Source organism: Loxodonta africana, chromosome 6 (assembly GCF_030014295.1).
Source record: "Loxodonta africana isolate mLoxAfr1 chromosome 6, mLoxAfr1.hap2, whole genome shotgun sequence".
Taxonomy (NCBI): domain Eukaryota; kingdom Metazoa; phylum Chordata; class Mammalia; order Proboscidea; family Elephantidae; genus Loxodonta; species Loxodonta africana.
The window spans coordinates 56,949,968-56,968,592 of NC_087347.1; the positions used below are offsets into that span (position 1 = coordinate 56,949,968).

General features: G+C 36.8%; 2 protein-coding genes across 6 annotated transcripts in view; one reads left to right on the top strand and one right to left on the bottom strand.

Moving 5' to 3' along the window:
* The window catches only part of OSGEPL1 (O-sialoglycoprotein endopeptidase like 1), a 40,902-nt gene extending 36,459 nt beyond the window's left edge, over nucleotides 1-4,443 (top strand). For all 5 annotated transcript variants that reach the window (XR_002784561.2, XM_010602751.3, XM_023542773.2 and 2 more), the window contains one exon: nucleotides 1,897-4,443. The gene's annotated coding sequence lies outside the window, so the exon portion shown is untranslated. The remainder of the gene's footprint in view (nucleotides 1-1,896) is intronic.
* ANKAR (ankyrin and armadillo repeat containing) overlaps nucleotides 1-18,625 on the bottom strand; it is a 108,159-nt gene that overhangs the window by 14,182 nt on the left and 75,352 nt on the right. The window contains exons 17-21 of the mRNA XM_064286901.1: nucleotides 18,311-18,433; nucleotides 7,363-7,521; nucleotides 6,564-6,681; nucleotides 4,436-4,545; nucleotides 2,424-2,620 (exon numbers count right to left, since the gene is read on the bottom strand). Of these exons, the coding sequence (XP_064142971.1) occupies nucleotides 2,424-2,620; nucleotides 4,436-4,545; nucleotides 6,564-6,681; nucleotides 7,363-7,521; nucleotides 18,311-18,433 (707 nt within the window). The remainder of the gene's footprint in view (nucleotides 1-2,423; nucleotides 2,621-4,435; nucleotides 4,546-6,563; nucleotides 6,682-7,362; nucleotides 7,522-18,310; nucleotides 18,434-18,625) is intronic.

Genomic DNA, 18,625 nt, shown 5'->3' on the forward strand with positions numbered 1-18,625 from the left:
CATAAAGAAAACAAAAATCCTCACAACTGGACCAATGAGCAACATCATGATAAATGGAGAAAAGATTGAAGTTGTCAAGGATTTCATTTTACTTGGATCCACAATTAACAGCCATGGAGCAGCAGTCAAGAAATCAAAGGACGCATTGCATTGGGTAAATCTGCTGCAAAGGACCTCTTCAAAGTGTTGAAGAGCAAAGGTGTCACCTTGAAGACTAAGGTGCGCCTGACCCAAGGCATGGTATTTTCAATCGTATCATACGTGTGTGAAAGCTGGACAATAAATAAGACTGAAGAATTGACGCCTTTGAATTGTGGTGTTGGTGAAGAATATTGAATATACCACAGACTGCCAAAAGAACGAATAAATCAGTCTTAGAAGTACAATCAGAATGCTCCTTAGAAGCGAGGATGGCGAGACTGCATCTTACATACTTTGGACATGTTATCAGGAGGGATCAGTCCCAGGAAAGGACATCACACTTGGCAAAGTCAGGGTAAGTGGAAAAGAGGAAGACCTTCAACGAGGAGGTGGATTGACATAGTGGCCGCAACAATGAGCTCAAGCATAGCAATGATTGTGAGGATGGCGCAGGACTGGGCAGTGTTTTGTAGTGTTGTGCATAGGGTCGCTATGAGTTGGAGCCAACTTGATGGCACCTAACAATGACATGGCAGTTTTGGACCCCAGGTGGCACAGTGAATTAAGAGTTACAGCTGGTAACCAAAAGGTTGGCAGTTTGAATCCACCAGCCACTGCTTAGAAACCCTATGGAGAAGTTCTACTCTGTCCTATAGCGTCATTATGAGTTGGAATCAACTTGACGTCAGCGGGTTTGGTTTGGTTTTTGGCTATGGTAGTTCTGTGTTTAACTTTTCGAGGAACTGTCAAACTGTTTTTTCACAGTGGCTATACGTTTTACATTCCTACTAGCAATGAGCAAGTGTTGCAGTTTCTCTGCATCCTTGCAAACACTGGTTATATTCCCTTTTGTTAAGTTAAAAAAAAAAGTATATATATATATATATATAAAATCGCCATCCTAGTGTGAAGAAGTAGTATCCCATTATTGTTTTGATTTGCATTTCCCTAATGACTTTTTTTTTTTTTTTTACTAATGATATTACCATGTTTTCATGTGCTTATCAACCATTTGTGTAGTTTGGTGAAATATCTGTTCACATCCTTTGCCTGCTTTTTTAAAACTGGGTTGTCTTTTTGTTGTTGAGTTGTAGGAGTTCTTTATATATTCTGGGTATTAACCCCTAATCATATATATTATTTACAAATATTTTCTCCCATTCTGGGTTTTTTTTTTTTTTATATATAGTCCTTTGATGTACAGAAGTTGAAAATTTTAATGAAATCCAGTTTACTTTTTCTTTTGTTGCTGGTGCTTTTAGTATCGTATCAGAGATTCCGTTGCCAAATACAAGGTCCTAAAGATTTACCCCTAAGTTTTCTTATAAACTTTTATGGTTTATCTCTTAAATTTAGGTCATCAATCCTTTTCGAACCAATGATTTTTTTTTTTAACATTGTCAGTTATAGCAATTATAATTTAGATTCACTGGTTTATTATGTAAAATTAGGTAATCAGTTTTGATTTTTCAGTTTTTCGGAGAATTAAAATTAAAGTGACTGAAGATGTACTTGTCTTTATGCTTAAAATTGATTTATATTATCATGATACACTATTGGATTCTATTCTCTCCTATTATCATAGCATTAGTAATACGTCTTGAGTATATAGTGAAACGCTTGCCTCGTTGTATTTCCTATTTATGACTATCGCTACTTGCAGGAAGACTTGCTGTATGTAATTCAGTTACATCTACAGAAGAAGAGAAAATATGCCCATTGTAAGGAAATTCTTCTCTGCCCCCTTTTTTTCAGAGATTTAAGTTCAGGATGAAAGTACAACACTGAGGCAAAATACTCTGATAAAATGCCTGGGAAATTTCATCAAATTCCAGCCACTTGGTATGACTCGGCCCTGTTTCCACCCTGGAAGTCTGGCTTAGCTTTGGATCAATTCCAGAGAAACTTTCTGATACCAAGGTCACGGTAGCACTTCTAGTTCGTTCAGAATTCTCAAATGTGCCACAGTCCACTGAAAAAATGGATTCCTGCATCAAAGTTAGAGGCAGCTAGTCTCCCAAAAACTTTTATGAAATGTGAATGATCATGGCCAGATAGGATCCCCCTGATCTAGTTGTATTCTTGTCTGTACCCATAATTCTGATACTGAGTTGGAATAAAAACAGGTTTTGGTAGGGACATTTAGAATGAAGTTTATCCTCTGGTATGCAGGGCATATATTCATATCAAGGATAGTTCCCCTGTTTGATCTTACTTAAAAAATGTAAAAGCTCCTCTGACAGTCACTAGTTTCACTACAACATCAAATATAGGCACAATACCTTAAGGAAGGAAGTCCCACTTTCTGTTGCATCTCAAATTCCTTTAAAAATGCAGGGTTAATACTTGCATCTCTGCTGATGTTATTTCTTATACGAATGAACTGATTAGGCTTGTTCCTGCATTCCTTTAATAGGATTCGGAAAGCATTTGCGTTGTAAGTTAAGTAGCCAAGAGCACAGGAGCAAGCTGAACGAACCTAAAGGAAGAAGAAACAGTTCTTTCTTAACCATTGGGCTTTGTTCTTAAAATGTCCAACCCAACACTCTCAATAGATACTTCATTGGAAAGTCTCTATAGATAAGTAGATACGACAGTTATGTATACCAGCCAATGCCAGTCTACTATAGATGAAAGCATAAGAGCCATTATATAGAATTATATAGAGAGGACTGTTAAGTGCCATTGATTTTTAGTAGTTTTCAACCTTGTCTGCATTTTAAAATCAACTGGAGAGTTTAATTAAAAAAAAAAAAAAAGGTGCCCAGACTCCACCCAACTAAATCAGAATCTCTCAAAGTAGAACCTGGGCATCTGTTTTTTTTTTTTAAAGTGCCACAGATGATTCTAATATGCAGCCAGAGTAAGAACCATTGAGTTACGTGAAACTAGGACTTCAAACCAGCTCATTCTGGTTTGAACCCCTGCTGAGAATTTGCACTTTGTAACAAGTTCCAGGAAGTTGTACCTTAGAATCACCTGGGGATCTTGTTAAACTGTAGATTCTAATTCAACGTATCTGGGTCAAAATGTAAATTCTCAGCAGGGGGTTGAACCTGAACAGACTGGCTCAAAGCCCTGTATGAAACTAAGGCAGTGTATCTCAATCATGGTGGTACATTAGAATCATCTAAATAGCTTTGAAAATTACATATGCCTGGGCCCCATCCCTAGAAATTCTGACTTAATTATTCTATGGTACGTCCTGGGCGTGGGAATTTTTCAAAACTGCCCGGGCAATGGTAATAGGAAACCATGGTTGCAAACTATTGGACTAAGGGAACAGACTATAGAATAAAACTGATTGAAAATGAGGAGAGCAACTCACATTTCCACTGGCAAAAACAAAGCTCAAGTATCAGGCCACAGGATTCAAGAAAGAGTGCTTTTAATCTTTGAAGGCAGTACCCTATGCGTGGGGCCCTGAAGTAGTTAAGTTGTTCATAGGAAGTTCTTAGGTAACTTGATAGTTGGTGGCATAAAACAGTCCATAGAATGCACATAAATCAGGTCTATGGCAGGGTGCCAGAGAGTTGACATATTGGTCTTTACACTGGCATCTAGCTGTTGTATATGGTTCTAAGTGTGTGGTCCCTGGACCAGCAGCTTCAGCATCACCTGGGAACTTGTTAGAAATGCAAAGTCTAGGGCCCACCTCAGGTGTCCTGGATCAAAAATTCTGGGAATGATGCCCAGCTATCTGTATCTTAACAGGCCCTCCAAGTGATTCTGATGTCCCCAAAAGTTTCAGAAACACTGTCTTAGATTTTGGGGAAAACTCAGAGGCAAACCACTGTTATGTCAGCATAGCCTCCTTCTCACGCGCTCACCTGTATCCCTGCATGACAGATTAAGAAAAACTGTGCTATGAATTCTACTTTGATTCAGACCAAAATTTGTATAACCCATGTACTTATTTGTAAATTGAATTTAATTTCAGCATTATAAATGACTGTATTTGGTAGAGTTTTTTCTTTTTTAATTTGGAGACTATTTGAATAGGCATTTCATTTTGAAAACTTTAATTATTGTTGTATTACACTGCTTTTTTAATTAAATCCTAATTTTAACTCGAAGATAAAACAAGTACTTTTTGTGGGAGCCAGAATTATGAATGGCAGACATAACTAATAAAAAAAAAAAAAAATAGTACTAGAAAAATCATGTAATTTTAAGTCAGTGTAACATGAACTATATAATACAACAAACCGGTGAAGAAATTAGCCCACAGAAGTGAGGGGCAAATTATATTTTTAGCATATTCAATTTTAGAATGAGCTTTCTTTGTTTTTACCTCTTCTTTTTCAGAGTACAAATGATAGCACAGCCGTTGGATTGTCCCTAATGTGGTAAATGCTTCTGGAATACCAGCTCTAGAATGAGCCAGGCTGGCTATTAAATTCCCTATAAAGTAAACAGCAAGAAAACAATGCTTGTGTTATTAAATTGATATAAACTGATACACTGTGCTTTATTTGTACATTTTATTAAAAATTTTTATTACAAGCCATCTCTGTTAATGAAGTGCTGAGAAAGCCTGTATGTATTAAATAGAGAATAAACTTTCCCCAAGATTATGGTTTCATCTTCTATTGTAAACAGTAAAAATTAAATAGGTTTATAACTAGAAACGAAACCCAGTGCCGTCGAGTCAATTCTGACTCATAGCGACCCCTAGACAGAGTAGAACTGCCGCATAGGGTTTCCAAGGAGTGCCTGGCGGATTCGAACTGCCAACCCTTTGGTTAGCAGCCATAGCACTTAACCACTATGCCACCAGGGTTTCCAAATAGGTTTATATGGGAGTGAAAAGTCAGAGATTTTCTTCGTCCCACAGATTCAGGAGGTAATTTGTTTTGAGGTTTTGAGGTTTTTTTTCCCAACTCTGAACATAATGATTGAACTGCTATAAGAAAAATTAATATGTCCTTTCTGCAGTTCAAATGGCTTGATTTAAAAATCAAACAGTATATTGCTTATTGAATTTTAAGATCATTGAAGTTCTCATAAGAAGAAATGTTTTGTGATGAAGAATAATAAGGTGACCTAGCTGGGGATGGGGAAAAAGGAGTCTGAGACTAAGAATCTAAGACAAAGGAGTAGACAGTGGTTTATAGTTCTTAAAGGAGTATTTGGAGCCGCTTCTGGGAACCATGTCGACTTGAACAATGAACACATCAGTTATTTCACAGTATACCTTAGGCCTAAATGTCCCACTTTGCCTGAAATACCCCAGACATGCATATGATGCTGGAGATATATATGACTCTGGAGGTGGGGGGGAAAAGAAATCCCTAATAATTTTTGAGATTTAATTCCCCACAGCTTGGGAAAATTAATATTTGAAAACTAGTAGAATATTGTATTTGTCACATAAGAGTTAATGGAGTAAAATTTAAACCCACTACAATTATATGTATTGTAGGATATAGTTTAGAGGGAAATATGTTTAATAATTTTTTTTAACATAAGTTTTTTTCCTAGCTCATGTCCACCAGAAGTTTTTATTTGATTGATTTTTTCTTTCATGTCAAGTAAATATACTTCATGAAAATGTAATTCTATGGCAGTAAGGAGCTTCCTTTGTTGGCTCCAGTGATGCATTTCAGTTGAAAAACAAACTAGCACACATACCTTATTTTTTGGCAGTAGTAGTATGGCTGTGGTTCTGACATTATTTTATGCTTCTTAGTGATAAATCAAGTCAGTTAACAACTATTATTGATTACCTGTGGAAACCCTGGTAGCATAGTAGTTAAGAGCTACAGCTGCTAACCAAAAGGTCGACAGTTCGAATCCACCAGGTGCTCCTCGAAAACTCTATGGGGCAGTTCTACTCTGTCCTATAGGGTTGCTGTGAGTCGGAATTGACTTGACGGCAATGGGTTTTTTTGGTTTTTTTATTATGTGCTAGCTAGCTAGAGGGTTAGGTCTGGAGTTCATGTACTTACACAATTAACATTGTCAACAACTCTGCTGGACAATTTTGCTTTGTTATGTTCCGTAGCAACATGGAGAACTCTAGCTTTTAGCAAAATGTGTACAATTGGTCAAAGGGAAGCCAGACAGAGTAAGTATAAATCCGCCACCACTACTGAATGAATAAATCAGTGTGCTAATTCTATTGTTGGTAGTTCAGAGATGAATCATCATTTTATATACTAGAAAAATAGGTGTTCAAAAAAGTAGTTAGGAAAGCAAAAAGGCTATGTTCAAAGTTACTCTGCTGCTATTCAGGGTACAGAGTAGAATCCCATTGTTCCATAAGACTTACTGTGGAAATGCTTACATGAGTTCATTCTCCAAACTGCATGATAGAGTACAGGCTTATAGTTTTATTGCTTAGATTACAAAAAAAAAAAAAAAAATTCTTTTTTAAAAAATAGTTTTATGTGGATACAATTAGCTTTGCTATTCCTTACCTGTCAAGACAGTAGTACTGGCCTGATCTGAATATAGACTATCAACTAAAATATTAACACCTCTTGCAGACAAAGCAATGTGGTCCACATCTATAATGACTTTAGCTAATACAATAATCTGAAAAAAAAAAAAAAAAAAAAGCATAGAATCATTGAGTATCTTCTGCTCAGCTTCTCCAATTAAGCTTTTGTAATTTTTTTTTTTGGTTATACTTCTCTGGAGGGTATTTGGTGGGATTCAGTAAAAGTCAGTGACTAGGAATGGTGCTTAGAGTACTTGTCCCTATCTGGTCATTGCAATGGCCATAGTAGGCCGTATTCTTCCTATAATGTATGCAACTTTTGCAACCTTGAAGTATTGGGTACATAGGACATAGATAGAAAAAGAAGAGAAAGATGATACAACTAAGAAGAACTCAGAACGTGTATTTGTTACAGGGTTGAAGAATCAGTGTACTTAACTAAAATTTTGCAGTTAGAAAACCTGTCTTAAATACTAAAATATTCTTCTACCTATTTCCTTGTAATATGGGGGTGATGAAAATTAACTACCTGCCTGTTGTAAGCATCAAATGAGATATAAAGGTAAAAGTGCCTTGTAACTTGTAAAATTGTGTGTAAATGAAGAAATCCTTATCACTAATGGAGTTTTTATGAGGTAGAACGAGGGTGTGAAAAATACATGTGAATTTTGCAAATCAGTAAACATGTTTCTTGACCCCCAAATTTTTGTAATTTTTAAGTTTTCACTAAAAAAAAAAATTTATAAATTTTGAAGTTTTAACATCTGATTTTATACCTGAAATGCTGCCATTGCCTTCTCAGTTTCAATTGTTGATTCAAGAAAAGGTTCAAAAATAGATATTGTCATTGTTCCACTTTCCAGTATTAAGTATTGTTGAAAACGATTATTGAAGGCAAAAAGGGTTAACGCATAGCCTGCTCTTAAACAAATGTCCTAGAAATAGGAGAAACATGCATTATCTTTAGTTTGCTTAGCTTATCATGTTGCCTAAGGTCATAGATTTTGAATTCTTATCCATTAAGATACATTTTTATTTCTGGGACTAAAACTTCACATTGTTGAGGAAAACACATAAGAGAATTACCCCAGAATGTTATTGAACAGATGAAATAGAGAATTAGGTTGTAATGGCAGGGAGAAGAAAAAAGCATTTTAACTCTCATTGGGAATGTTTGATTACTGCTTATGCAAACGAATACCTAAATGTTAACAGGAAACTCCATAAAGTCAACCCTCAATAAATTTGTTTCAACGTATTTTTATTTGCGCTTCAACATTTAAAAGTACAGTTGATAAAATCTCTGAAGCTTCCCTTGAATATCATGTTGTATGTGGAATTTCATACATGTGAGATGATCTGTACTGTTTATTAAAATAAGTTCATTTGTAGAATTCTATTGTACTGTAAAAAAATTTTTTTTATTGTACTGTACTCTAAGAAGGACTAAAAGAAGATAATTTGTTTTCTAAATTCAAATTTTAACATTTTGGGACTGGGCAAACAGGAAAAGCCAATTCTCCCTCAGAGTCTGACAGGGATCACAATAGAGGGTCCCCGACAGCTTTCCAAAGCTGTACGAATACAGTAGATTTTCCAGAAAGACCCAAAATATAAAATCTTATTTTTAACATTTTATTTGAACAGTGTAGTAAAGAGAGAGTGAGAAAGAGAACCATTAAACTTAGTGAGTTTTCTTCTGCAACTATTAATCAGTACATTAAAATGCCATATGTACATATTGAAATATTTAAAGGTGAAATGATATGGTGCCTGAGATTTGCTTCAAAAATAATATAGGGGGTGTGAGGGAATATATAGATGAAATAAGATTGGCCATGAGGAATTGATAATTGTTGAAGTTGGGTGATGGGAATATTTTATTACGCTACTCTCTCTAATTCCATATATGTTTGAAATTTTTTTATAATAAAAATTACACACATACAGGCGTGTGTGTGTGTGTGCATGTTTGTAAATGGCATTTCAATAAAGGGTATACTTTTTGCCCCCACTCAGATTTAGTAGTAAAGTTGTAAATTTTACTCAGGTGCTTTCTTCATATATCCACAGACAAATGTTTTCATTGAGAATAGACTGTTCAGGTGGAATTCTTAGAACCCTGCCCCCCCATCTCAGAAACTCAAAGAAAGAAAATGGAAGTCTTACCCATCTATGTCTCCTAAGACAAAGTGTTTCTGTGTGGCATTTTAAGAAGTTTCAGAGTGACGAAGGCACATTTTCACAGTAGTTAATAATTAGAGAACAGTTACATCCTAAACTGACTACTGGGTAGGAACCTAAAACTAAGTGAAACTGGCTACAGTGTAAGGACCAAAGAGGAGATGAAGTGAGTCAAAAGAGTGTTTTAGGAAGTGCTGGGGTCAAAGTTGAATTGGACCTGAAGACCAGGTAGATTGTTTAGTTGTAATACCATCATAATACAGAGCCAGAAAAATCATGCTACTCGCCCTCAGAGGATCTTTATGTTGTATACAGGTCTGTGTACTTCTGTGCACCACTATCCATCCACTCCCCAGTGGGTACTCAGAGTCCAAGTATTTCTAAGTCTCTGGGCCCCTTACCTTCTCTAATCCTTAACTTTAACACTTATTATACAAAGCAGCCACCTGGCCATGTGGAAGAAAAAAAATATTAGGCACAAAGGGAGAGGGAATCAGGTCTCAGTCATGGAAAAGGGTGAGTTGACTGATAGCAAAATAGAGCCTTGACCCAAGTAAGAAAGAATAGTAAATGGAAATGGACCAAAGGAAGACACCTTGTGTGTCAAGGTGAAGTAGAGAGAAATGGGAGAGGTATGCTAGGACTCTCTGACCCATTTCTGCTTGTTTTCCATGTAAGTTTTGCTCCTGCATTATTGCCATGGACATCTATAATAAATAAGTTAGTTTGTAAAGTGGCTGGTTCTGTTCCAAAATGAATCCCGCAGCTTGAATATACCTACCAGCTAGTATCAAATATAGGACTAGAACCAGATCTGCTTACCCTCAGTCCAGAGGGCTAAAAATTAATCCTTGAGGAAGGGCATATTTTTCCATCCATTTTTCCCTAAATGTCAACTGCCTACTTCATACATCCATCCATTTACTCACCTGCCAAGGTGGTTATACCTACTGGTTGCTTATTTTCCCTTTAAACCCACTATGATTTATGAATGGGAGAAGAGTGCACATTATTTGTGCTTACTAAAAACTCTTTAGAAGTGTATTTATAATTAATTAGGTTATAGATCTAAAATAAGAGTAGAATAACAGTGATTTTGAAATAGTAAGACTAATTTTATCTGGCTTGTGAAAATGATACTACTCTATTTTACATAATTCATTCTAGTCTTATAGTATGATAATTATAATTTTTAAAAGCGTATAACCGGCCTACATGATGCTGTAGACAGAGGCACCTCCCTTCCTTACCCTTCTCCTGAACACTTGGCACTATGTGCCATCTCTGCTCCTTCTGGACGGGCTGTGCAGCACCACTCAGATTGGGACACACTTCCGGTGGGCTCCCTTGGGGCATTTTTTTTCTTTTTTTCTCTTTCCCCTTTTTTCTTTCCTCAGTTTCTTGTCTCTCTCTAACTTCCTTTCTTTCCTTCTTCTCAACCAGCTGGCATCCTTTTTTTTCCCTCTCAGTCTCTTGTCTCTACATTCCTTCCATTCTTTCTCCTGACCATGTAGCTGTGTGTGCCTTTCTCCTTTTTTTAAATCTAGTTTCAAGGATTAATCCAAACTAAAAGATTTACAACAGGGAACTAGAGAAGTTAATCTGTAAATGACAACAACTTCAGAACAGTAAAAGGGGGAATAAATGGTGTAGGTATAGAACTTCCTAATGGAGAGGAAGGCAAGGTGGTAACAAGTAATTAAAGAGTGGTTCAAACTTAGGAAGATAAGTGTCTTAGGCTGGGTTCTCTGGAGAAGCAAAACCAGTAAAGCATATAAATGTATACAGATTTATATCAAGGAAACAGCTCATAAGATTATAGAGGCTGGAATGTTCCAAGTCCGGAGATCAGGATAGAGGCTTCTCCTGATTCACATAGCCACAGGGGCTGGCAAACCCAAGACTGGGAGTTCAAAGAGCAGGACTCTTGCTCACAGGCTGTGATGATCGACAAATCCCAAGATTGTCAGGGAAGCTGCTAGCTCAAGTCCTAAGAATTGGAGGTCAGATGCACAGGAGGCAACTGCAAGATCCAGAGCAGGCAAAAGCCAGAACGTACACTTATATTTGGATGCAGGCCACACGCCCAAGGAAACCTAACTTTCAACTGATTGGCTATTCACAGCAGATCCCATCGTAGGGGTGATCACATATAAACACTGAGAATCGTGGCCCAGCCAAGTTGACACACAATCTTAACCATCCCAATAAGGATAAATTTCAAGGTAAGCACAAAGTTAACAAACCTGCTCATCAAAGTAAAGAAGAAAAACATAAAGTCTCAGTAAACACAAAACCTACAAAAACAAAAGAAATGGAAAAATAAAATCCACAAACAAGGAATTCAGCACAGGAGAGTAAGAGGAATAAAGAAAATGTCAGTGCCACAAAAAAAAAAAAAAAACTAAAAAATTACAGCAATAAACTCACACCTGTCAATATTTGCACTGAACACAAATGGCCTAAATGCACCCATAAAGAGACAGAGAGTAACAAAATGGATTTAAAAAAACAGGACCCGTCAATATGCTGTCTATAAGAGACACACCTTAGAAGCAAAGAAATAAATTTATTAAAAATCAAGGGATGGAAAAAAATATATCAAGCATATAGCTACCAAAAAAGGGCAGGAGTGGCAATACTAATCTCAGATAAAATAGACTTTAAAAGAAAATCCCATAAAAGACAAAGAAGGGCATTATATAATGATTAAAGGGACAATCCACCATGAAGACATAACCATAATAAATAGCTATGTACTCAATGACAGGGCTCCAAAATACATAAAACAAACTCTAACAGCACTGAAAAGAGAAATTGACAGTTCCAAGATAATAAGAGGAGAGTTCAACACAGCACTCTCAGTAAAGGACGAACATCTAGAAAGAAAACAACGATACAGAGGATCTAAAGGCCACAATAAACCAACTTGACCTCATAGACATATATAGGACACTCCACCCAACAGCTGAAAAGTACACATTCTTTTCGAATACACGTGGAACATTCTCCAGAATAGAGCACATCTAAGGCCACAAAGCAACCTTCTACAAAACCCAAAACATTGAGATAATACAAAGCATTTTTTCTCATCACAGTGCCATCAAAGTAGAAATTAACAACAGAAAGAGCAAGGAAAAAAAAAATCAGTTACACAGAAACTGAATAATAATACCTTGCTTAAAAACCACTGGGTAGCAGAAGAAATGAAAGATGGAATCAAAAAATTTCTAGAATCAAGAATGAAAACACATCATACCAAAACCTTTGGGACACAGTAAAGGCAGTGCCCAGAGGTCAGTTTATAGCAACAGATGCACACATCAAAAAAGAAAGAGACAAAATTGAAACATTAACTATACAACTTGAACAAATAGAGAACAGACAGCAAAAGAAGCCCACAGCCACCAGAAGAAAGGAAATAATAAAGATCAGAGCAGAAATAGAGAATAGAAAAACAATAGAAAGAATCAACAAAACCAAAAGTTGGTTTTTTGAAAAGATCAGCAAAATCAACAAACCACTGGCCAAATTGGCAAAAGAAAAACAGGAAAGGATACAAATAACGCAAATGAGAAATGAAATGGGGGGCATTACAACAGACCCAACTGAAATAAAAAGGATTATAACAGAGTATTATGAAAAACTATACTCCAACAAATTTGAAAACCCAGAGGAAATGGACAAATTTCTAGAAAGACACTGTGTAACAGAACTAACACAGAATGATGTTGAAAATCTGAACAGACCCCTAGAAGGTTAAAAAAAAAAACTCCCAAAGAGGACATCAGCAAAAAAGCTCTGGCCCAGATGGCTTCACTGGAGAATTCTACCAAACATTCAGAGAAGAGCTTAGACCAGTATTATTTCAGAACATAGAAAAGGAAGGGATACTTCCAGATTCATTCTATGAAGCCAACATAATCCTGATACCAAGGCCAGGCAAAAACACCATAAAAAAAGAAAACTATAGAACAATATCTGTCATGAATATAGATTAAAAACTTCTTAACAAAATTCTAGCCAGTAGAATTCAGCATCATATCAAAAAAACTAATACACCATGACCAAGGAGGATTCATACCAGGTATGCAAGGATGGTTCAACATTAGAAAATCAATCAACATAACCTACCATGTAAATAAAAGAATCACATAATCATCTCAATCAATGCAGAAAAGGCTTTCAACAAAGTCCAACACCCATTCCTGATAAAAACTCTTAATAGGCATTTAAGGGAAATTTGTCAACATAATAAAGGACACCTAACAAACCCAACAGCCAACATCATTCTTAATGAAGAGAGGGTGAAAACATTCCCCTTGAAAACAGGAACAAGACAAGGATGCCCTTTATCACCACTCCTGTTTAACATTGCCCTGGAAGTCCTAGCTAGAGCAATAAGGCAAGAAACAGAAAGGGCATCCAAATTGGTAATGAAGAAGTTAAACTCTCCCTATTTGCAGATGATATGATAGTGTACATTGAAAACCCAAAAGACTCCATGAGAAAACTACTGGAACTAATAGAAAGCTTCAGCAGATTTGCAGGATACAAGAGAAACATACAAAAATCAGTTGGATTCCTATACACCAATAAAGAGAATGATGAAAAGGAAATCAGGAAAACAATACCATTTATAATAGCCCCTAAAAAATGTAATACTTAGGAATAAATCTAACCAGGGATGTGTAAGACATATACAAAGAAAACTACAAAACACTACTGCAGGAAACCAAAAGAGATGCACATAAATGGAAAAACATACCATGCTCATGGATAGGTAGACTCAACATTGTGAAAATGACAATTCTTCCCAAAGCAATCTACAAATACAATGCAATCCCTATCCAAATACCAACAATATTCTTTAAAGAGATGGAAAAACTCATCAATAACTTTATATGGAAAGGGAAGAGGCCCCGGATAAGTAAAACTGTATTGAAGAAGAATAAAGTAGAAGAATTCATGCTACCTGACCTCAGAACCTACCATACAGCTACAGTAGTGAGAACAGCCTGGTACTGGTACAACAACATACATTCAGCAATGGAACAGAATTGAGAGCCCAGATGTAAATCTTTCCACCTATGGTCACCTGATTTTCCACAAGCACCCAAAGTCCATCAAATGGAGAAAAGTTAGTCTTTTTACAAATGGTGTTGGCAAAACTCAATATTCATCTGCAAAAAAATGAAACAGGACCCATACCTCACACCATACACAAAAACTAATTCAAAATGGATCAAATATCTAAATATAAAACCAAAAACTATAAAGATCGTAGATGAAAAAATAGGATAATCCTAGAGGCCCTAATACACAGCGTTAACAGGATACGAACCATAACTAAGAACACACAGATGCCAGAAGATAAGCTAGATAACTGGGATCTTCTAAAAATTAAACACTTAAGCTCATCAAAAGACTTCACCAAAACAATAAAAAAAGAACCTCCAGACTGGGGAAAAAATTTTGGCTATGGCAAGTCCAACAAAGGTCTAATTTCTAAAATCTACAAGAAAATCCAACACCTCTGTGACAAAAAGACAAATCATCCAATTAAAAAATGGGCAAAGGAAATGAACAGACACTTCACCAAAGAAGACATTCATGTGGCTAACAGACACATGAAGAAATGCTTGTGATCACTAGCCATTAAAACCAAAAAAACCAAACCTGTTGCCGTCGAGTCAATGGTGACTCATAGCGACCCTATGGAGAAATGCAAATCAAAACCACATTGAGATACCATCTCACCTCAGTATTACTGGCACAATCAGAAAAACAGAAAATAACAAATGTTGGAGAAGCTGCAGGGAGATTGGAACTCTTATGCACTGCTGGTGGGAATGCAAAATGTTACAGCCATTTTGGAAAACAATATGGCTTTTCCTTAGAAAGCTAGAAATAGAAATACCATATGATCCAGCAATCCCACTCCTAGGAATATAACCTAGAGAAATAAGAGTCATCACATAAATAGACATATGCACACCCATGTTCATTGCAACAATAGCACAAAGATGGAAACAACCTAGATACCCATCAACAGACGAATGGATAAACAAAGTATGGTACATACACACAGTGGAGTACTATGCAATGATAAAGAACAATGATGAATCTGCGAAGCATCTCACAACATGGATGGATCTGGAGGGCACCATGCTGAGTGAAATAAGTCAATCACAAAAGGAATAATATTGTATGAGACCACTGCTATAAAAACCCATGAGGTTCACACACAAAAAGAAACAATCTTTGGTGGTTATGAGGGAGGGGAGGGGTGGGGATGGAAAAACATTAAATAGACAGTGGACAAGTGGTAACTTTGATGAAAGGTAAGACAGTACACAATACTGGGGAAGCCAGCACAACTTGTACAAGGCAAGGTCATAGAAGCTCCACAGACACATCCAAACTCCCTGAGAGACCAAATTACTGGGCTTAGGGCTGGGGCGACTGCGGTCTTGGGCGTAGGGAGCAAGGGAGAATGAAGAAAACAAAAGATAGAAGGGAAAGACCACAACTACCACAGCCTCCACCAAACTGAGTCCAGCACAATGGGTGGTGCTCGGCCATCACCATCAACTGCTCTGACAGGGTTCACAAAAGAGGGTCCCCGACAGGGCTGGAGAAAAATGTAGAACAAAATTCTATCACACACAAAAAGACCAGACTTACTGGCTTGGCAGAGACTGGAGAAATCCCAAGAGCATAGCCCCCCAGATACCCTTTTAGCTCAGTATTGAAGTCACTCCTGATGTTCACCCTTCAGCCAAAGATTAGGCAGGCACATAAAACAAAATGAGAATAAAGGGGCACACCAGCCCAGGGGCAAGGACTGGAAACGGCAGGAGGGGACAAGAAAGCTGGTAATAGGGAACCCAAGGTCAAGAAGGGAGAGTGTTGACATGTCCTGGAGGTGATAACCAATGTCACAACACAATATGTGTACTAGTTTAATGAGAAGCTAGTTTGTTCTGTAAACCTTCATCTCAAGTACGATGAAAAAAAGTAACATCCTTTTTTAGACAAGATCCAGTGTGGCTAGGAGTTTCAGAAATCTGGATTAATTTACTTAATTTTTATCCTATTCCTGTCATTCATAAGATAGCTATTCACTCAATGACATATTTAATTGCTGAACATCCCTTCCCACCCCTCTAATTTCTGAAACAGGTCAGTGTTTTCTGAAGTCTCCCACTATAGATTTAATTAAGGACCACAGTAGACTCAGTTCTTCCTCTACAGTCTGAAGGGACAAGCTAGCTTGGGATGAACTTGATGCAGTTATAGGAAATTCTAGAAGATTTTTAACTCAAGTTTCATCATTTTGATAATTCTTAGATTTGAAAATTTTGACCAAGACCAGATAAACCCTTTGGTTCATCCTTAAGGCTTCTAGTTCTCTAAGGCTCCCTACATCTGTAGAACTGATTCACAAGAATGTATGAGCCAAACGTAGGGCCCTGAGAGTAAAGCAGGGTGTAACAGACTAGGAGGGAAGGGAGAATGGTTGAGAGGGGAAGGATGTGTGGTAGAAGAAAAGAAACAGAGTAAAATGTGTAAGAAACAGAGTAGAGGAAAAAAGGTGGCTTAGAGAGCTAATGAGTTAAGAGTTCAGCCTTCTCGCCACATTATTTCTTTTACTATTACAGCAACATTTCTCAATCTCTTTGTGTACCACATTAAAGTAAAATCCTGTATTAAAAAAATTAAATAATGACTTTATTTCTCACCACGACAACCCTTGTTTCTCACTCTAAAATCTCCCAAAACTTGAAGAGAAAGAGCTGACAATTTTGTTTGCTAAAAAAAAAAAAAAAAAATTTTTTTTTTTTTTAAATGCACTGAAGACAACAAAGGCTCCTGAGTTGCTTTAGAGTAGTGCTATTCTAAGTGTGGCACACGGAGCAGTAGCAGTCCACAAAATGACCCAGGACAGGATAATAGAAACTGAGAAATAAGCATTTAAAAGGACAGCACTTCAATACAGTTTAATACCAATTAATAAATGTAGAAGAAAGAAAATTTAAAAATCACCATTAGACAAGACCACCACAGTGATAATTGTTACAGGCATCAATGGATGCTGAAATTGGTGGGCAAGGGTATGATGCATAACAGAATATTTGCATAGTTTAAAAGTGTCTCCTCTCAAGATACTTGTTAACTACAAAGGGAAAAGTGATACCTTTATAGTGGAGAAATATGATGGACACCACCTTAACCAAGTAATCAAAGTTAACATTACTAGTACTGAGACACATCAACATTATGGATCCCCTGATATAATGCAGTGGGAAGGGTAAAACATCATTTCTGCCAAAAATACATAACCTCAATTTAATCATGAGAAAATATCAAAAACTCAAACTGAGGGACTTTCAACAAAATAACTGGCCTTGACTTGTTGAACATGTCAAAATCATGAAAGACAAGGACTGAACTTCACAGAGTGAAGGAGACTGAGGAGACATGACAACTAAATGTAATGTGGGATTCTGAGAAAACCGGTGAATTTTAAATAAGTTCTGTAGATAGTTAAAAGTATTGTATCAATGTTAATTTCCAGGTTGATATTTAGAAAGCTGGATAAATGGTACACCAGAGCTGTGCATTATTTTTGCAAATTTTTGGAAAGTCTAAAATTATTTCAAAGTAAAAAAAAGTGCTTTTTGTTTTCTGTTAACTGGTATCTCTCCATAACAAATTGGGAGGGGAAAAAAACAAACTATTCCTTCATCAGAAATAGTTTGAGAAGCATCACTGTAGGATGTAGGGTGAAAAGTGAAGAGTGGATGGTTGAGGATTGAAAGGGCATAAAATTAGGTTAAAGATTTTATGCATCCAGTACAGAAGAGATTTGCTTTATGGCTCTTTAACAGGTATTAAAGTTGTTGCATTTCACAGATGAACTGGAACAACCATGAAAAATATACCAGTTGCCATTGGGTTGATTTCGACTCATGGCGACCCCGTGTGTGTCAGACTGGAACTGTGCTCCATAGAGTTTTCAGTAGCTGATTTTGCAGTAGGTCACCAGGGCTTTCTTCCAAGATGCCTGTGGGTGAACTTGAACTGCCATCCTTTCAGTTAGCAACTGAGCATGTTAACTGTTTGCACCACCCAGGGACTCCATGAAAAATATGGAGCAGTATCATTGTGTCAATGGAACCTTGGTGGAGCAGTGGTTAAGTGCTTGGCTGCTAACCACAAGGTTGCTGGTTTGAACCGGCTAGCTGTTCTGTGGAAGAAAGATGTGGCAGTCTGGTGGCAGTCTGATTCCTTGAAGATTTACAGCCTCAGAAACCCTATCAGGCAGGTCTACTGTGTCATAGAGGACCACTATGAATCAGAATTAACTCAATGGCAGGGGGTTATTATTGCATCATTTCAGACTAATGACCTACAATAAGATGTTTTACATTTCTTAAGACATTTAAATATCACCATGAAGAAGATTTGATGGTAATTTGAGGGTGTGGTCTAAAAACCGTTTTCTTCTATATTTACATTTTATAAAGGTGTTACCTTATCAGGTGAGTGAAGAAGATAAAGAACATCATCGTACTTAAAACCTTCAGTTTCTTGTAATTCATTCTGTAACAGATCATTTCTTAGGACAATGCATGCCAAGGAAAATGCCACTTCAACCTAAATTTGTGGTTTTGAGAAATTAGTTTATTTTTCGCATATGCTTTATCAAATGGCATATTTAATTGTACATTTATTTTGGATACATTGTGGAAAGATACTATAAAACCTGCTAAAATATAAGCCATTGATTACAATTCTCTGACTAGTATTTAAAGAGTGGCTTTATAACTTTTGAAGGAATATCCCTTA